Here is a 17,039-nt window from a genome sequence, read left to right as displayed (position 1 = left end):
GGAACTGCAGCTGATGAAAATTAAGCTCTAATTAATGTAAGATAGGCTGCAAAACTCCAGGTGACCACTAGGGGGCAGTTTCACCCAAAACTTGCTGCCCTCTAATGGTCGTCTTGATTTCTGCAGCTTGGATGTACTACTGTAGTCCGTATGAGTCCGTGATGTTCACTGTTTCAATGTGCACTGTACATCGTAATGTTTCACATGCCATGGTGCTGACGCGCATTTCTGTTGGGAGGGAGCTGCTGTGAAACCTTGTGCCAAGCTCTGTATCTATGTTCATTTCAATGGAATGTGTTTGGGTTATGTGCTCTGCTCAAGGACTTTTCCCGCAGATCATCAGGAGCCGTTAGGAGCACCTGGGGTTGTGAGCTTGGGAAGATTCTACAGGGAGAGGGATCTCATTTGCACCGAGGGTTTTTAGTTTGCATTTGGCACGCTTTTCCCATTCTCAGCTTTCTTTGTGATCCTGCACACTATTCTTTAATAAATCAGGTATCTTTGTGATCCTGCTTATGAGTCTGATGGTGTTTAGAACAGGCAATCCTTGCAGAGTCTTTAGGATGCTAAAGATGAGGGAGCTTCCAAGGACTTAAATCTTCCATATTCCCAACCAGCATTTCCAGTTATTGGAGCTGAAGTCCAGTGTAGCTGGAAGGTGGTGGGTTAGGGAAGGTTGGTGCAGCAGGAGTGGAAAACTAAGTCAAATGCCATGTTCCTTTGGGATGAACTACTGTATTCCGAAAATGAATACTTGCAGTGAGTGGGCTAGCGTTGGGCAGATCAAAGAGATTTGCAATATGGAGGCTATCGTTCTGACTTCCTTTTAGAGAAGTTGAAAGGATTTCTTGAAGTAATATAAGAAAATAACTTTCTACATCCTGAAGTGCTGAAGTCAACACTAGGTGTTTAACAGCTAAATAATAACGGACACAACTTGCGAGTTCTCAAGGGCGTTTGTAGCTTGGTTATCGCTTTATTGGCAATAGTATTGCATCGAGGTCTCTTTCTCTCATCTGAAATCCTCCCCAAAATCTGGATTTTTGAAGAGATTTTTGCAGAACGGTGCAGGGCAGGAAAGAAAATGAAAGAGAAGATTGTTCTTGCCATTAAATCTGACACAATATTGTCCGTAGTGTTATATATCCGTTTCTTTAATGTGGGAAAATTCTTTTTCAAAGACTGAGGACTCTTGACTCCCTTCTGAAGGTTTTGGCGTCCTGGTATACGATTCTTGAATTGTGTACTTCTTACTGTTCCTCCAAGGGATTGCTGCATGAAATAAAGGCATAGGTCACTGCTACTTCATGCTCGTTTCTTTTTACCTTCAATACCAGATCACATTTCAGCCAAGGAACAGCTGGTAAAAACAGCAGTGGAAACTCACATACATTCACACTTGCTTTTCTTAATTCCAGTCCTGCCCTGCCTGCAAATGTGAAGAAGTCACATTTATACTCACCGCATGCATTCTTCTGTGGTCTGCAAGGGGCTTCCTTGGCCTTGGGCCTGTTACTCTCAATGGTTTGATCAGAAGCATCATTTTCTACATTATGGAAGGAGAACAATGGGGTGCAGACGATTAGTCCAGATATCTGTGTGACGAGGCAGAACTAGGGTGCATACCTATAATGTCCTTGTATGCTTACTTGGAAGGAAGCCTCATTAAATTCAATGGGGCCTACACTCAAGTAAGAGGGTATAATGACTGTCCTACCTCCAACACGTTCTTGAGCCAGGCATCCTAATTCACAGCTGAAATCTTTTTTCCTAATGCTATCATATTACCCCTAGGTTTAATATAGGTAGTCCTTGACTTATGTCCATAATTGGGACTGGAACTTCTGTCACTAAGCGAGGTGGTTGTTAAATGAGTGATGCCCAATTTGGCTACCTTTTTTGCCATGCCGTTAAGCAAATCACTGTGGTTGTTAAGTGAATCACATGGTTGTTAAGCGAATCCAGCTTCCCCCATTGACTTTGCTTGTTGGAAGCTGGCTGGGAAGGTTGCAAATGGCAGTCATGTGACCCTGGGACACTGCAGCCATCGTATATACATGCAAGTTGCCAAATGCCTGAATTTTAATCATGTGACTGCAGGGATACTGTGACATTCGTAAGTGTGAGGACTGGTTGTAAGTCACTTTCTCAGCACCACTGTAACTTTGAATGGTTACCAAATGAATGATCGTAAGTCGAGGACTACCCGTACAGGTTTAAATCTGACTGGCACTTGTGAACAAGCTTATTGGACTTTTTAAAATCTGCCAAATGAATTCAGGAAAGGGCAATCAATCATTGTGGGAGATAAGGTCAACTGTACTCTGAAGATAACTGAGGACCAGCTTGCTCTGAAAGCGCTTTCCAAGGTCTTGAAGTACCGCAAGAAAATTTGTGGGTGCTGAAAACAGGTTTTTAGAAAGTTTGGGGCTGGTGGGTGGGAGAAGAACCCATCCCAAATATGCATTAAATTATTCTTTTGCCCTGTTACCGTTTTTCCAGTCCCTATGTGCTTTGCATAGCTTCACAATGAAGAGAAGGACCATGATCAAGAGGGCAAGAAGGAGTAAAGACACAAGGCCTGGAAACAAAATGTTGTCTTTTCTCTCCACAAAGCCTTTGGAGATCACATCTGTTTCTGTTTTGGAAAAAAGGGAAAAGAAAAACATTTGAGTTTTGATGTCTGTAGGTCCTGTTTCCTCGCAGCAAAATATTGGCTTTTGGAGAGATGGGAAAGCAGAATTCTCCACCAGTTGAGCTTCCATGGAGAAAGATGTCTGGATCTACCACCCCAGCCTTCTGCAGCTTGCTATTTCCTAGAAGGTTCTGGACTACGCCACCCATCATTTGAAACCTGCATGGCCAATTAATAAGAACAGTATGAACCCATCTGGAATGTGCTCTATTTTGTTTTGGCTTAGCGTCTGAACCCAAATTATGATTTATAGTTTAGTGTGCTGAGCAAACCTAGACGGGAAAGAGTATTTATTTATTGCAATATATAATCCCATGCACACACAAACTTTTATAAGTTTTTATAAGTTGAATGCACTTAATTCCAGGAAGTTGAATAGAGAAATACAAAAAGGGTGTATCTTTCAAGTGAAAGAAGAGGAAAACAGTCATTCTGCGGACACTGGAGAATTATAATTCATTGGGAATAGCTCCCTTGCTAAGTTCAATTCTATTGAAACTCTCCAGAATAAGTTTATTAGAGCCATATTGATGGCACCAAAATGTCTTAAAAATGCCATCCTTAGGGTAGAAATAGGTATAGTTTCATTGGATGCCAGAGCATGGTTCCTTCTTTTGATCTTCTGATTAAAGCTAATTATGTTGCCTATAGGTTTAGCCCCACTAATATTTAGAGATCATTTTAAGTCATCTTGGCTAAAAAAAGCCTTAGACACAATTAAATCCTTGGGCTTCTCTACGGAAAGTCTGTGCTCATTAGGATATGATAACGCTAGAACCACCCTGAAACAACGAATTTGGGATATAGATCTACAAACAAATTTAAGTAAGGTGCTACACCCCAATATCCGCCAATTGCTTCCGGAAGGGCTCGTTCCAGCTTCTTATCTATCATCTATCATAATTTTGAAGTTTCATAAAGCTTTTACTTTAGCCAGGCTGGACGCACTGCCCTCAGCAGTCCTTTTCGGACGTTTTAAAGGTACTCCCATGCACCTTCGGCTATGTCCACATGGAGACGGTTCAATAGAAACCATAAGCCATATGCTATTATATTGTTCCCTATATAAGGACTCTAGACAGAGCCTTATATATCCATTACTGAAGAAATTTCCCGGTAGGGAGAGTGACTTCTACCTAACGTTACTTCTTTCAGATAAGGACCCGAACGAATCCTCCCAGGTTGCCCAGTTTTGTGCTACTTTCTGCACAATACGCCACACCATCACGTAGATTTGGCATTTTTAACATAGTCTTTCGTTTTAATTCATTTAGCATTTTTATTTTTAAACAAATTTTGGATCACAGTATATTGATTGCTTTTGTTTTTACATGCATACATGTATTAATGTAAAATTGTTATTACGTATAGTTCATTGTGTCTGGCCTTAGGGCTGTAATAAACATAATTGCTTGATTGGGCAAGGGAAAGCTAGGTTTGTTTTAAGGTAAGTTTAGGACTCTATCGCTAACTATATTCCTTCATCATCTTCCTTATCTATCTATCTATCTATCTATCTATCTATCTATCTATCTATCTAATTTATCCCCGCCCATCTCCTCCCATCGGAGGCCCATCTCCTCCTTAACCTGAGCCCTTCCTACTGGTTGGAAACTCTGTGCCAGCCAGCCTGGGGAATCAGATCAGGAAGGAGAATAGAATATTGAAAGTATACCAGTTGGACATTAGGAGTAATGTGGGGGCAACTTACGATTTCTTGTCCAAACTGCTATATCCGTACTTGGGAATGGTGTTTGTGTGGTTGAGTTTCCTTCTGTTACATGGAATATTGGATTGGATTCTGCTGAAGTGATAAAAAAACAGGGTTATTGAAATGCCAAGAGAAATGCAACTGATATAATGGAGAATAGCTTGAAGCAAGTTGTAGGTGATGCACAAAAATATCAAAGAGAATCAATGTCATGGTCTTACCATTGGTGGCATCAGAACTCTGAGTTGCTGCATCTGTGTTTGGGGACAGTGTTGGAATACTAACAGTTTCTTCTGTTATATTTTGCTTTTGTTCTGAATTTGGGGAAAAGGAAACAATGCTATTAATGCCCAAGCATATCATGTACAAAGGTCAGAACATAAGACTCCTACTAGATTAGAAGAAGATCCATCTAGACCAGATGTGGCCTTCTAGATAATGTTGGATTACAGCTACATTATTACACATCATTATCTGTACTAGGTAGGGCTGATGGAATATGCCTATGCCTATGTACAGAATCACAGAGTTGGAAGGGGCTTTTTAGGTCATCTAGTCCAGCCCTGTGCTCAGGGCATGATCTACAGGAACAACCTTCCAGCCTTTCTTTGAAGACCTGTAGTGAGGGAAAACTCAGCACTTCAGGGGGCAGCCTGTTCTGTTGGACTGACAGCTAGTATAGTCAGGAAGTTTCTCAAAAGATGAATGTGTATTGTTTCTACTGATGTTTTTAAATGATGTTTTTATCTTGTTTTTATTCTCTATTAGCCATCCAGAGTCACGTGTTCGAGATGGGCAGCCATATAAATTAAATTAATAAATTATATATAAATTTAATTTATTTGACTGCCCATATGTACACACACACACACACACAAATAAATGCAGAAATAAATCTTGAATCATCAAGTCATAATTCAGTAGCTTAGGCAGTGAATTTCATGAAATTAATAACAACAACATACATATATATCTGGATTTTTCTCTGAGAATTCAAGGTGGCATTCATAAAATCTCCCCTCATTTTAACCCCACAATAACAACCTTATAAGACAGCTGGTCCATCTTCCAGTGAGCACCATTATCAAACAGGACCTGAAGCTCTTGAACTTCCATCTCTTTCTTTTCTCTGTCTTTTATAAAAGGTCTGATTGATATCACACTGGATAACATGAAATAAGCTGCTTGTGTTACCTTATCAATAGAAAATTAGTTAAAAATCGGCTATGGATGCCTTGTTAAATTATTTTTAACATACCATTGGTGGAATTAGTCTGCAGAGTTGCTACCTCCGGAGTCAAGCCGGTGGTCAGTGTACTAGAACTTCCTTCTGTTGTGTTGAATATTTCCTCTGAATCTGTGGAAGTAAAGAGAGAAAGATTATTCCCTTCATGTTCTGGGGAAATGTGTATTCCAGTATTGATATACTATCAACCAACAGCTTTGTTGTGCTACATGTGGGACTTCAAGGAGAAATCTCAGCTGACAACTCCAAATATTGTCAGAGAGGAAGCAAATTAAAGCTATATTTTTCTCTGTGTTATGCCTACTTTATAAAATTCCATTCTGCATCTTTTGTTGACACTCAACGGCCCTAACGTTTCAGCCTTCCCTTGTAGCTTTTTCTATTTTTCTACAGGCTACTTAAATGGAGATGAAGCACGGCAAGAAAAAACTCCGTATTACTGAAAGCTTTTCACTTCCGTTCAAGGAGGGATCAGAAAAGTCAAAATGCCGACCACAGCCATGGGATTGTATGCCCTGCCTTTTTTACCTACCCCCTCTTGATTTTTTTTTGACCCCCCTCCCTGCTTCTATTTCATCTTAGCGCAGCTTCTGATTAAAAATAAATAAATAAATAAAAGAGCTGGGGACATTGGATACGGGATTTGCGGTTGAATTAACTGTGTGCAAACTTGCTTTAAACATCTGCCTCGTAGCATGATTAATTAGAGGTATATATTGTACTTGTGTAACGATGGGGGTGTTCCGGAGTTCCCCTGCCAAAGTCAAGTGTAGTTGGAACGAAAGCTGGAATAAATCCCCATGGGAATAAAAGAATACATGAATTCAAAATGTCTGGTTTCTTTTCACGTGTAACAACCATGCTTTGAGAACCTTGGAGAAGGACCTTTGCAAGATCTCGAGGTCATCTAGTGAAACGGACCAGGAGGGAGCTCAAGTTTCCAGCTATTAAGGTAAGTAATTTGCTGTAAGCCATTTGTTTGATTCTGATTGATTGGGGTTAGCATGTCAGCAAGTTTGTCACTGTGGTTTGCAAAAGCTGGTTTACAGCAAGGAATGGGCTGGTATTCTGGGGCACTCTCATCTCTCAATTCAGCAGTGCAGAAGTTGTTAACGGCTGGCAAAGTTTCCTATAAGGCATAGTAAAGGTAAAGGTTTCCCTTGACGTAAAGTCCAGTCGTGTCCGACTCTAGGGGGCGGTGCTCATCTCCGCTTCAAAGCCGAAGAGCCGGCGTTTGTCCGTAGACACTTCCGGGTCATGTGGCCAGCATGACGACACGGAACGCCGTTACCTTCCCGCCGAAGCGGTACCTATTGATCTACTCACATTTGCATGTTTTCGAACTGCTAGGTGAGCAGGAGCTGGGACTAGCAACAGGAGCTCACCCCGCCACGCGGTTTCAAACCGCCGACCTTCCGATCGGCAGCTCAGCGATTTAACCCGCAGTGCCACCGCGTCCCTCCTATAAGGCATACTGGGCCTGAAAACGGTTGGGTAATTGCTAAGAAGGTTGTCTTCATCCTGTTTATCTTTGGAAGAAAAATTCCACCCTGCCCTCCAGCTCTCCACTTACTGGCATGTTCCAAGTGCATAGTTGTAGTCAAATTCCTTTTTCCTAGGGCTTTGTGGTGTATCACGCAAGAAATGACAGAGCCCTGGGGGAATGCGTAGATGGTCAAGTTGCTTACTGAATGGAACTTTTTGGCTTCTAGCTGGTGTTGGGTGTCCCCTAAAATGCATTGAGGAATGCAAGAAGGAATAATAATAATAACAACAAAATAATCATAGTCATAACAAAATAATGATAATGATGATGATAATAAATCCAGTCTAAACATCTGGTTGACTGTGTGACCAGCCATAATCATTTCTTCAAAGTTTCTTAAAATGCCTTTGGAAGAGGAAGAACAAAAGCAGCTGATAGGTCTGAATCAGTATATACCACTGCTAAAATCCAGTTTATTATCAAATCACATCTGTTGGTTGGAGACAAATGTTTTGATTACAGGAGACAATCTTTATCAATATGCATGATTCTAATAATAATGATAAACAATTACCACATTTGAGATCTAGGATCCAAAGGCAAAGACTTGTACAGCCTGCATGTATTCCTTTATGCTGTCTTAACAGGTTAGTGTAATTTTTTTCTCCCCATTTAGTTATTCAACTATTTTTATTTTTTATTTTACTCGCTTTTAAGGATTAATGTTCTATGTTGTTTTTGTTGTATGCTGATCATAAATCAAATTCATTGCTAATATAGTGGAACCCACTAGTAATTAAATAAACTAGCAATTTGATTTTAAAGCAGGTAATTGCTTGGCATTTTCCAGTGTTATTTAAGAAGGGCTATTCAAAGGCAAGGGATATTCCAGAAAGAAAAATAAGTTATTTGAAACATACCAAAGATTTCCATCCCATTCTGTAGCAGCCAAGTAATCTGAGGGGCAGGCCAGCTGCCTTCAGTGGAACACCTTAAGACAATTTTTTCTTCTGTGTGGTCTACTGTAGTCCTCAAAGCTTCCAACAAAGGTTTGGAAGGAAGGGCTGTAAAAAGAAGATAGTTCCTTAGTTTTTTTTTCCCTTTGTCGTATTTTTTCACTTTTTTGCAATAGCACTTTTTAATGTTTTTTTCTTCTTGATAGTATATGTATCTTTATTATTTTTATTGTGTTTCCTTTTTCTTTTTTTGTTATTAATTAAAAAGCAACGATAAACAGATAGATAGATCATTAGATTGTAGTCCTCTTATTGGAATTTTATCTGAGGTGAACAGGATTGGGATTTTTGACCCCTAAGAAAAAAGAGCTACAGCTTTCTACTTACCCCATCCATATAGTTGGAGGTCAGATGTAAGATGAACTCCAGTCATGCAAATTATCTGTAGAACTATCAGCATTCCCCTTCCCTTAATCTTCTGATCTGGTCCAGAGAAGTTTCAAGATTTTTGCTTCAGTTTAAGTCAACCGCAACAGCTGTCCAATCCTGGACAAACTGTGCTTAGTCTTGACTGTAGCTTAGGAAAACCAATCAATTTCAGACTATGGTTTATAATCTTGGTTTATTTCCCTAAAGCATTGTTCAGATTATACACAGTTCCAGAACTGGATTTGGGAATCAATGATGCTTAATTGAAAGCAAGACCAAGGCTCCCAATATCCTCTGTACCAGATCAGATTTAGCTACTAAACAGAAAGGCTAAAGACCCACCGGGAAAAAACTAGTAAGCTTTTAACAGTTGAGGACAGAAAAGTGCAGAGTACAAAAATACCATTTTGATTGTTTCTAAATTCTATGCCAGTGCTTTATTGGTGACTGTATCCTAGTTGGTTTTCATTGTTTATCTGCTGGGACCCCCACTGCCTGTTTTCTGCACATTACCTGGTAATCACCAATATCTGAAAGCTGGAGGCTATCCTTACCTGGACCTACTAGGGGTGGGACAGAGAACCTTCTCTCTTGATTGTTGCCTATGAGGAGAATGACCAGATCTACGACCGGTACATCTCCTCGGGCAATGGAGACTTCACACATATTAAAGTAACTTCAGCCACCCACATCCTTGTATCAGGAAGAAGTCTCCCACCAAAGGGGGGCTACATCTGGGTCTTGAACACAGGAAACTGCCATGTCCAAGTTTGATTCAGACAGCACACTAAGCCATAATGTGATTTACTTGGTTTGGTGGTGTGTAAACTCAGTGTGTCACCTTATACAGCCTTGAGTGGTGCAGAGTGGTGGGTGGCAGCATTGCAACTGAAACCCTCCCCGCGACCTGAGTTCAATCCTAGCGGAAGCTGGATTCTCGGGTAGCTGGCTCAGGTCAACTCAGCCTCCCATACTTCCTTCCGAGGTCAGTAAAAGGAGCACCCAGCTTGCTGGGGAAGGTGAAAATTGGGGAAGGCAATGGCAAACCACCCCGCTCTATAGTCTGCCAAGAAAACATTGTGAAAGTGGCATCCCTCCAAAGGGTCAGATGTCACTCCGTGCTTGCACAGGGGACCTTTTGCTTTCACCTTTCACCTTTGCTTTCAGTGTATTATTGTTTAATCAATAGGCCCATTTTTAATTACATTATGGACTGCAGCTATATGTGAGACTATATTGTCCATGCAGGCCGGCAGCAGCTCTCCAGAGTTTACACAATGCGTTCCAACCTTACTGCAGATTCTGGGGACTGAAGAAGGAGCTTCTGCAGGCATAGGTGAATTATGTCCCCTGCCCTGCTCAACAACTGCCTATGGTTCAGCTGAAAACTACCCTTTTCATCTCCACAAGCCATCCTCCACCGAAAGGTATGAGTTTCAGATCTTACCAAAAACTGTAACGTTCACTAGTTTGCTTCCAACAGTCCTGCTGTAGTAGAGACATGTGTACAGCCCTTCATCATGTACTGTTATGTTGGAAAGGCGAATGGATAATGCACCCTTTGAGTAATGCAGGAGTGTATACCTTCCACCTCTTACACCTGCTTAAAAGAGAGAAAATGTACACACACAAACAAATGGATAAGAATGCTCTGAAAACTTATTCTTCCAAGCACTGTACTGTTTCTGTCTCAAAATGAAGGGGTAAACCTAAACATGGACTGGACATGTTAGCAAGGCAAGGCAAGATCATAGAAGTCACTTGTACTGAAAATGAGAGGCTGTCAAAGCAAGATGACGGTGGATGACCTCAACTTCCAAAGCTCTCCAATTAAGAGACTGTTGCCATCTTGGTTGTGAGAGGCTCAACTAAAATCCACTTTATCCTCTCAGCAGTTGGTGTGTCTCAGCCAGTGTGTCCTCCTTCCTTTTGCTCTTTGCAAAGATGATTAAGCAGTCTCACTAGCTCATAGGATTTGTGGGACTGTCCACTGCTCCTGAAAAATTGAATTAAAGTTGTCTCCCTCCAGTTGGATCCAATTCCTCCTGGTGACTTCATGTCCACCTTGTTTCCTTGGCAACAGTACCAGATTTGCCATGGCCATCCTCTCTGATATTTTACTTCCCCCTGATTCTATTTTTCCTGGGCTTGGAGTAAAGAGAGGGAGAAACAGTCTGATATGTTCCAGGAGCCACAGAAAGTGGACATGGCTTCATTGAGGCTTAAATCCTAGTAGAGGGCTTTCAGGCCAAGGATCTGTCAGCTCTGAGGTAAAAAAGGAAGACTCTTGTTTGGAACTTTCCATGACTTATCCATGTACCTGAGGACAGAGGCCCTAAGGCCCACTGAAGTCCTTGGCAGTATGTGGGTACATACATATGGACAGAGACATATTGAAACTCTACAGTCTGTAAGAGAAGCAGCTCTCAGGGCCCCACATCCCAATGTAGTGACTGTTTTTTCCCATATAAACATATTCTGATAACTAGAAAAGATTGTTCTCAGGATAGCTCTATTTTTGAAGACTGCAGGGTGAAGATAGATAATAGGATTTCCTTAGCTGTAGTATCCAAATTGTAGACTTTCTATACAGGACATGGATCTCTCTCTTCCTCCTGTCTCCCTCCTGTCTTTTTATGCTCCAAACTTTCGAATAAGTTTGTCTGGAAATCTGATTTTATTTTATATTTTCTGGCATCCCCACTGTGCTGCTTTTATCCCTTTTTTAATGCTTTAATTTTTGTGTATGAGTTGTTGACTTTGAAAATCTCTTGCATGAGATCAAAAGGCTAAGTTGAATAATTTCAATAGCTCAATCTATTAGCTATTGAAAGAGAAATAATTTTAATTCCAAGGGGGGGGGGGAACCCAACACATTGTTTGAAGTATCAAAAACTTGCTCTCTACATATAGCATATTGGTACAATGAGATAGACAGATGATAGATGATAGATGATAGATAGATGATAGATGATAGATGATAGATGATAGATAGATGATAGATGATAGATGATAGATGATAGATAGATAGATGATAGATAGATAGATGATAGATAGATAGATGATAGATGATAGATAGATAGATGATAGATGATAGATGATAGATAGATAGATGATAGATGATAGATAGATAGCTCTCCCTATCTATAAATATATACCTCCATAAAAACCAATAAATGCTTGCCCAGGACAGAGCTGGACATCAACACAACTGAACAACATGCAGAGTGTTCTCTTGTAGAAGGGAGTGGAGTGGTCACCTTTTAAATAATTTAAAAAAGAGAGAGAGAGAACTGTAGGTGCAGTGATAAAACTACTAGAATTGCTCTATTTCCACATCCTAACCACAGCATGGAGATCTTTGTGGCTTCAGCTTCCTGCATGAGAAGAGGCAGGTCATGGTGTGAAAATGAACTTGTGTCAGTGTATTACACTTCAAAGCCCAATAGGAAAATCCGCTTCTTGTCTCCTTCCAGAGGAAAAGATTGTTTGTGCCACCAGTTTCATCCCATGCTTACCTACCTTGCCAGGCATTAAAAAATATTGCAAAACCAAGGGGATCCCTCCATTCCAGAGCTGAGCTGTTGCCTTTATTGTTAACACAGTGGAGATCCAGATTCTGTCCTTCCTCTAAGCTTAGACGTTCAATTGCAACCTCAGAAAAAGTCCCTAGCAAAGAAAATGATTTGTAAAGTGTCACTGCAGGGAGGCCCAGAATTTGGATCCTTTTGAGTAAAATAGAATACCACCCTCCTATCTACCCACTACAGAATTACCATGTTCCTCCAATCTCTTGGGAAAACATACATTTGACACAGTATGTATTTTACTCTCTCTTTCTCTCTCTCATAAACACACACACACACACACACACAGAGTATTGTGGCTGAATTCTCATTTTTCACTAAGACATAATATACATTGACTGGATGTAGTGGCTTGTGTAAACCCAGCCAATTATTGGTTTCCTAAAAAAGAATTTACCCAAAGGCACTTAAACACATCATGGTTTAGTCCAAAAGCTGATGCCAAGCAGCATCTCCAATCTCATTTATTATAAAAATGTGTAGCCCCCACCCCACTCATGAGATTCCAAGCAGTTTACAATAAAAGAACATTAAAAACACCCCATTTATCCCTCAACCCCCTCCCAATTAAACCCGTATTTCCAATTAAGCTAAAACATGTAACCCCAATCCAAGTTCTAACAAAACAAAAGGTAAGAGAGGGTGAACCAGCCCGGTGTGGCTGCTGAATATACCCATCCCAGGGCTGTTTTCATTGTGTCTTTGTGCTTCATTTCCCCCACCTAAAATAATGCTGTACTTCTGCAAATGCTGGAGTTTCCCTAAGCTTGTTGATACCTCCTCCTTATCTGTGAATAAGGTCACTGTGGCTACATCAGGAAAGTGAGTTATTATTGTCCATGTAGGATGGAATAAAAAAGTTCCAAAGTGCTCATACTAAAGTGAAACTTTGTCAGATTTTCTCTTGGGGGCTAAAAGGCAGCATTTGTGGTCTTCCTGCGGACGTTTTTTCAGCTTCTCTGTTTCCTGCCAAAGCTTGAGCAGGCCCCCAAGAGGTGTGTTCACAAACTATCAAACAAGGCCAAAAGGAAACATGCACATGCTCACACAAACAGAGATCAGGCTCCAGAATCAACTCTGCATTTTCTTTCCATTTGAGGTAATAGAAAATCGAAGATGAAGAAATGCAGTTGGCGTGGTTGAAATACATTTAAATACATATCTTAAATGGAACTGAGTATATCGGAGAACAGTAAATGGGAAATAACTCACTTCCACCACATTTGGCTTAGCCTCCTCCCACCCAGCCACCCACCCAGAATTCCCAGGTTGGTTTCAGGCGTTACTCTAAGCCAGGGTTCTCCAAAGTGGTCAATGTCGACCCCCCAGGGTTGATGGGACTGTCCATTATTGTTGTTATTGTTATTATTATTCATAGTACTATTAGTTACAGTAGTATTTATGAAATTATTGTCATATAATAAATGTTTGGGGGCCAATGAACAATCTGAAACGAAACTTCATGAAGGGGTTGATGATCTGAAGAGTTTGGGGATCCCTGCCCTAAGCTATAATGTAGCTTGATGATTTTGTCCCTTAGATCAGGGTTCCTCAACCTTGGCATCTCTAAGCTGTGCAGACTTCAACTCCCAGAATTCCCCAGCCAGTAAAGCTGGCTGGGGAATTCTGGGAGTTGAAGTCTGCACAGCTTAGAGTTGCCAAGGTTGAGGAACCCTGCCTTAGATGAATCCAGCCAACGTAGTCAACTGGGGCTTCCACAAATGGTTTAGGGGAGCACAGCAAATGGTGACCTATTCAACAAGAAGCTCAACATCTTCAAGACTCTACAGTTAATGTTCATCCCAAACAGCCTCCAAGATAATATAAAATAAAATAAAAATCTGATCCTCCATTTTTCTGTGACGCATGACTGAGGCTTTGGTCCATGCACTTAATTTTCTTCCACACTGAAGTAGCAGCAATTGTTAGATGAGCTGCCTAAACTTGTAGGAGTTAGGGCTCGGAAGCATCCTGCTCCTAAACATGACTGTCGCGAGGCTCTATTCTTACCTACCCCCATTGTTCAATTACATCTGTGGATTCAATGTTCCACACTTTCCAAAAGCTGGATATTCAGATCCAAGGAATCCTTTTACTTTTATATCCTGCTATTATATTAGAACTAGAATTAGATGGGCTGTATTTTGCTGAGGACCAGTCAGCAACCCCTGAACCTGCTCCTGACTGGATCATGTTCCAACAAATTATATTCTGGATTTGACCATTCTGGTTTCCTGGAAGAAGTATTGCTTAAGAAGGACTTACACTGGGCACACAAGTCGGGGATCACCATGGTAATGCTGCAGGGGTGGAGATTCCCAAAGAATGTTACAAGGCAGTGTCCAGTGAACTCATCCCAGCTAAAGAAATACAGGGAGCATAACTGAGTGTTGTGACCCTTGCTTTGTATATGGAAGAGCCTGTATTTCTTGGTACATCAGACTAAATGGACCAAAGATCTGACTTAGCAGTTGGGTTCCTGCATCATACTAAGCCATGAACTGTTTGAATCATGACTGATTGAACACAGTGGTTTTGCTAGCTTTACACTCTGCACTCAGCCATAACTCATGGCTTACAGTCCACCAGAACGGGATTCACGCAACATATTAAGTGAAAGCGCAACAGACAATTCTTGTGAGAACCCAAAGAAATTCCCACCACCACCACCACCATCCCAAGAACTCCCAGCAAGGAGAAAATGAAAAGGACAACCAAATGACCCCGATGACCTCATTCTTCCAAAGAATCTTCATACCTGAGGACAGTCCTTGCAAAGAAGCTACCACCAGCTGGCCCTACTCCCTGCAGACCATGGAAAGTCAGCCTGGTTTCAGCACACAGCCGCGGGAGGTGAAGCAGACCTGAGACTGTTCCTAAAGAAGCTGCAGAATCCACTACCAAATGCCGCTTATCTTGAAGCCACAAAGATATCCTGGAACTGAAAAATTTGGCTTTGAACCCGAAGCAGCTGCTCTGCTGTTACGTACCTCGCAGTGACAAGAAAGCCAGCACCCAAACCTGGAGAAGGGAAAGCATCTTGAGGTGATGCCTATCAGCTTCCTCTCCACTTCCGATCTCAGGGGCTTGCCGCTGGCTTCTCCTTTTCAACAGGGCAGCAACGTCATGTACCATGACTTCATCGGTGACGGGTCGGCCCTCTTCCCTTTGATTACTTCCCCCAGATCTTCATACCCAGCAAAGGGGCAACTGTCCTCCAAGCTTGTATGTGGGGAAGTTTGCACCTCTCTTTTTAGGGTGTTCTAGGATTAACTTCGTTGGGGCCAGCGCTGGAGAGCAGCTCAGCTACCAGCTCTTGAAAGGTTCACGGTGTGTGCTTCACATGGCTTCCCTGTGGGTACAGCCCCAAATTGACTCTCATCTCATACAACTCGGACAAGCCACGTTGCTCTTCTGCAGAACAGGTCAGCTGCTAGTTCCTTAAGGGGGTTTTGTCTTTATGAATCACAGTGCTCCACCCCCCCCCCAAAAAAAAGGTCAGGGACAGCCTTCAAAGCAGCCATGTCAACCTTGCCCTAACACTTTGGTTTAGTTTGCACAAATGTGTGTTGCAAACCACTTCTTCCATTGTTTTGCCCATCTACTTGGTTTGGCATTTCATACGAACAGGTGAAGATTTCCCAAGATCTTCCCAGACCTAATTTATACCCTAAGATGCACCTACAGATCGATTCTGCTGCCAGCACACCCCTCCAAGTAGTGCTCCCTAATTGCTCCTGTTGTTCAGTTTTTATTCCATGTATTATTTCACGCCTTAGGCATGGAAGCCAGCTGGGTGACCTTGGGCCAGCCCTTCTCTCTCAGCCCAGCCCACCTCACAGGGTTGTTGTTGTGGGGAAAATAGGAGGAGGAAGGAGTATTAGTTATGTTCACCATCTTGAGTTATTTATAAAAATAATAAAGGCGGGATAAAAATTAAATAAGTAAATTAAATAAATAAATAAACATTGCATTACATTAGCTTTCTATTGCTATTTATGGACTTCAGTGTTTACAGGAAGTGAGCTGAAGAAAATGTGACCATCCTTGCAGATAGGAGATATAAATGCTCCTGCACCTTGCAAAGCAATTGTCCTAACAGTCAGAAATCACGCGGAGACGAGGAGTAGGTCTCTAGTGTTTATTACTGCTACATAAAACAGAATCCTAACAAACTGAAGAAGCGTGGGAAAACCCAGACAGATAAACCCCAAAAGTTAAGGCGGGTCTGATCTATGTCTCTTTGAATGGCTGCTTAATTCCTCAGTACTACGCATGCGTTTTCCCACCTGGATAGAGGCCCCCTCCTGCTCGCCATCAGTACTCATGACAGCGGTGGATTCTTGTCAGCTCCCCAAAAACTGAAAATCAGAGTTATTGGATGATTCAGCACAAATTCTAACCATGTCATTTTAAATCCCTTTGAGGGACTCACTCCCTAATAAACTTCATGGAATTTGCAATTTCTGTTCCTTAGTATGATGGAAAAGGGAGAAAAATGTCCCTATCCATTTTTTTGTGCACAGGTCCTACGTTTAGAAAGGGGGAAATGTCTACCACATCCTGTTTTAGTTGTCCTTTCTGCCAAATTGGAAACCAACATGCAAACAAAATTGTTCCCATACCTTGGGGCCAAATAATATTTTGGAGAGACAGTTAAGAACACTTTTGTGGAAGGAAAAAAAAAAGTGAACACTTTGAGTGGTGTAGTTGTGAGAAATTGAGACGGCTTTCTTTTATTGAGATCAATGGTTTTTTTTAAAGTGACAAAATATGGAAGTTGAGCAGTAACAGAAATAAAATATAAGCAGCAATTATCCCCTTAAACACACACACGCACACGCACAACATCCACATCCGAGTGAAAAACCTGCAAAGGGGGCATAGGATTTTCCTTTCATACCATAAAACACTCCAAAACACTTAAAG

The 17,039-nt window shown here is 41.4% G+C and overlaps 1 protein-coding gene across 3 annotated transcripts; it reads right to left on the bottom strand.

The window, feature by feature from the left end:
• Positions 1–998: 998 nt before the first annotated feature.
• Positions 999–15,158, bottom strand: CRTAM (cytotoxic and regulatory T cell molecule). 3 transcript variants are annotated; one of them, XM_063310895.1, is made up of 11 exons: positions 15,101–15,158; positions 12,046–12,192; positions 9,971–10,126; positions 8,059–8,202; positions 7,226–7,381; positions 5,665–5,763; positions 4,628–4,720; positions 4,407–4,496; positions 2,492–2,638; positions 1,463–1,546; positions 999–1,272 (listed from the first exon to the last, which is right to left on the bottom strand). In XM_063310895.1, the coding sequence occupies exons 1-11, from the start codon at positions 15,147–15,149 to the stop codon at positions 1,139–1,141; spliced, it is 1,299 nt and encodes a 432-aa protein (XP_063166965.1). In that variant the 5' UTR covers positions 15,150–15,158; the 3' UTR covers positions 999–1,138. The 3 variants fall into 3 exon arrangements, with proteins under 3 accessions (XP_063166965.1, XP_063166966.1, XP_063166967.1); XM_063310896.1 differs by having other exon boundaries at positions 9,971–10,123; XM_063310897.1 differs by lacking the exon at positions 2,492–2,638.
• Between the last annotated feature and the right edge of the window lie 1,881 nt (positions 15,159–17,039).

The sequence above is a fragment of the Candoia aspera genome, chromosome 9, assembly GCF_035149785.1.
Source record: "Candoia aspera isolate rCanAsp1 chromosome 9, rCanAsp1.hap2, whole genome shotgun sequence".
In the NCBI taxonomy this organism is placed as follows: Eukaryota; Metazoa; Chordata; class Lepidosauria; order Squamata; family Boidae; genus Candoia; species Candoia aspera.
Note: the sequence above shows the minus strand (reverse complement) of the source record. Positions and strands in the feature narration are given on the sequence as shown.

Excerpts from the sequence above, each read along its gene's own strand:
- CRTAM (XM_063310895.1), bottom strand. The coding sequence starts at position 15,149 with ATGCTTTCCCTTCTCCAGGTTTGGGTGCTGGCTTTCTTGTCACTGCGA. Across the intron at positions 12,193-15,100 it reads GGCTTTCTTGTCACTGCGAG|GGACTTTTTCTGAGGTTGCA; the intron begins GTACGTAACAGC and ends TTTCTTTGCTAG. Across the intron at positions 5,764-7,225 it reads TATGCACTTGGAACATGCCA|ATTCAGAGGAAATATTCAAC; the intron begins GTAAGTGGAGAG and ends TTACTTCCACAG.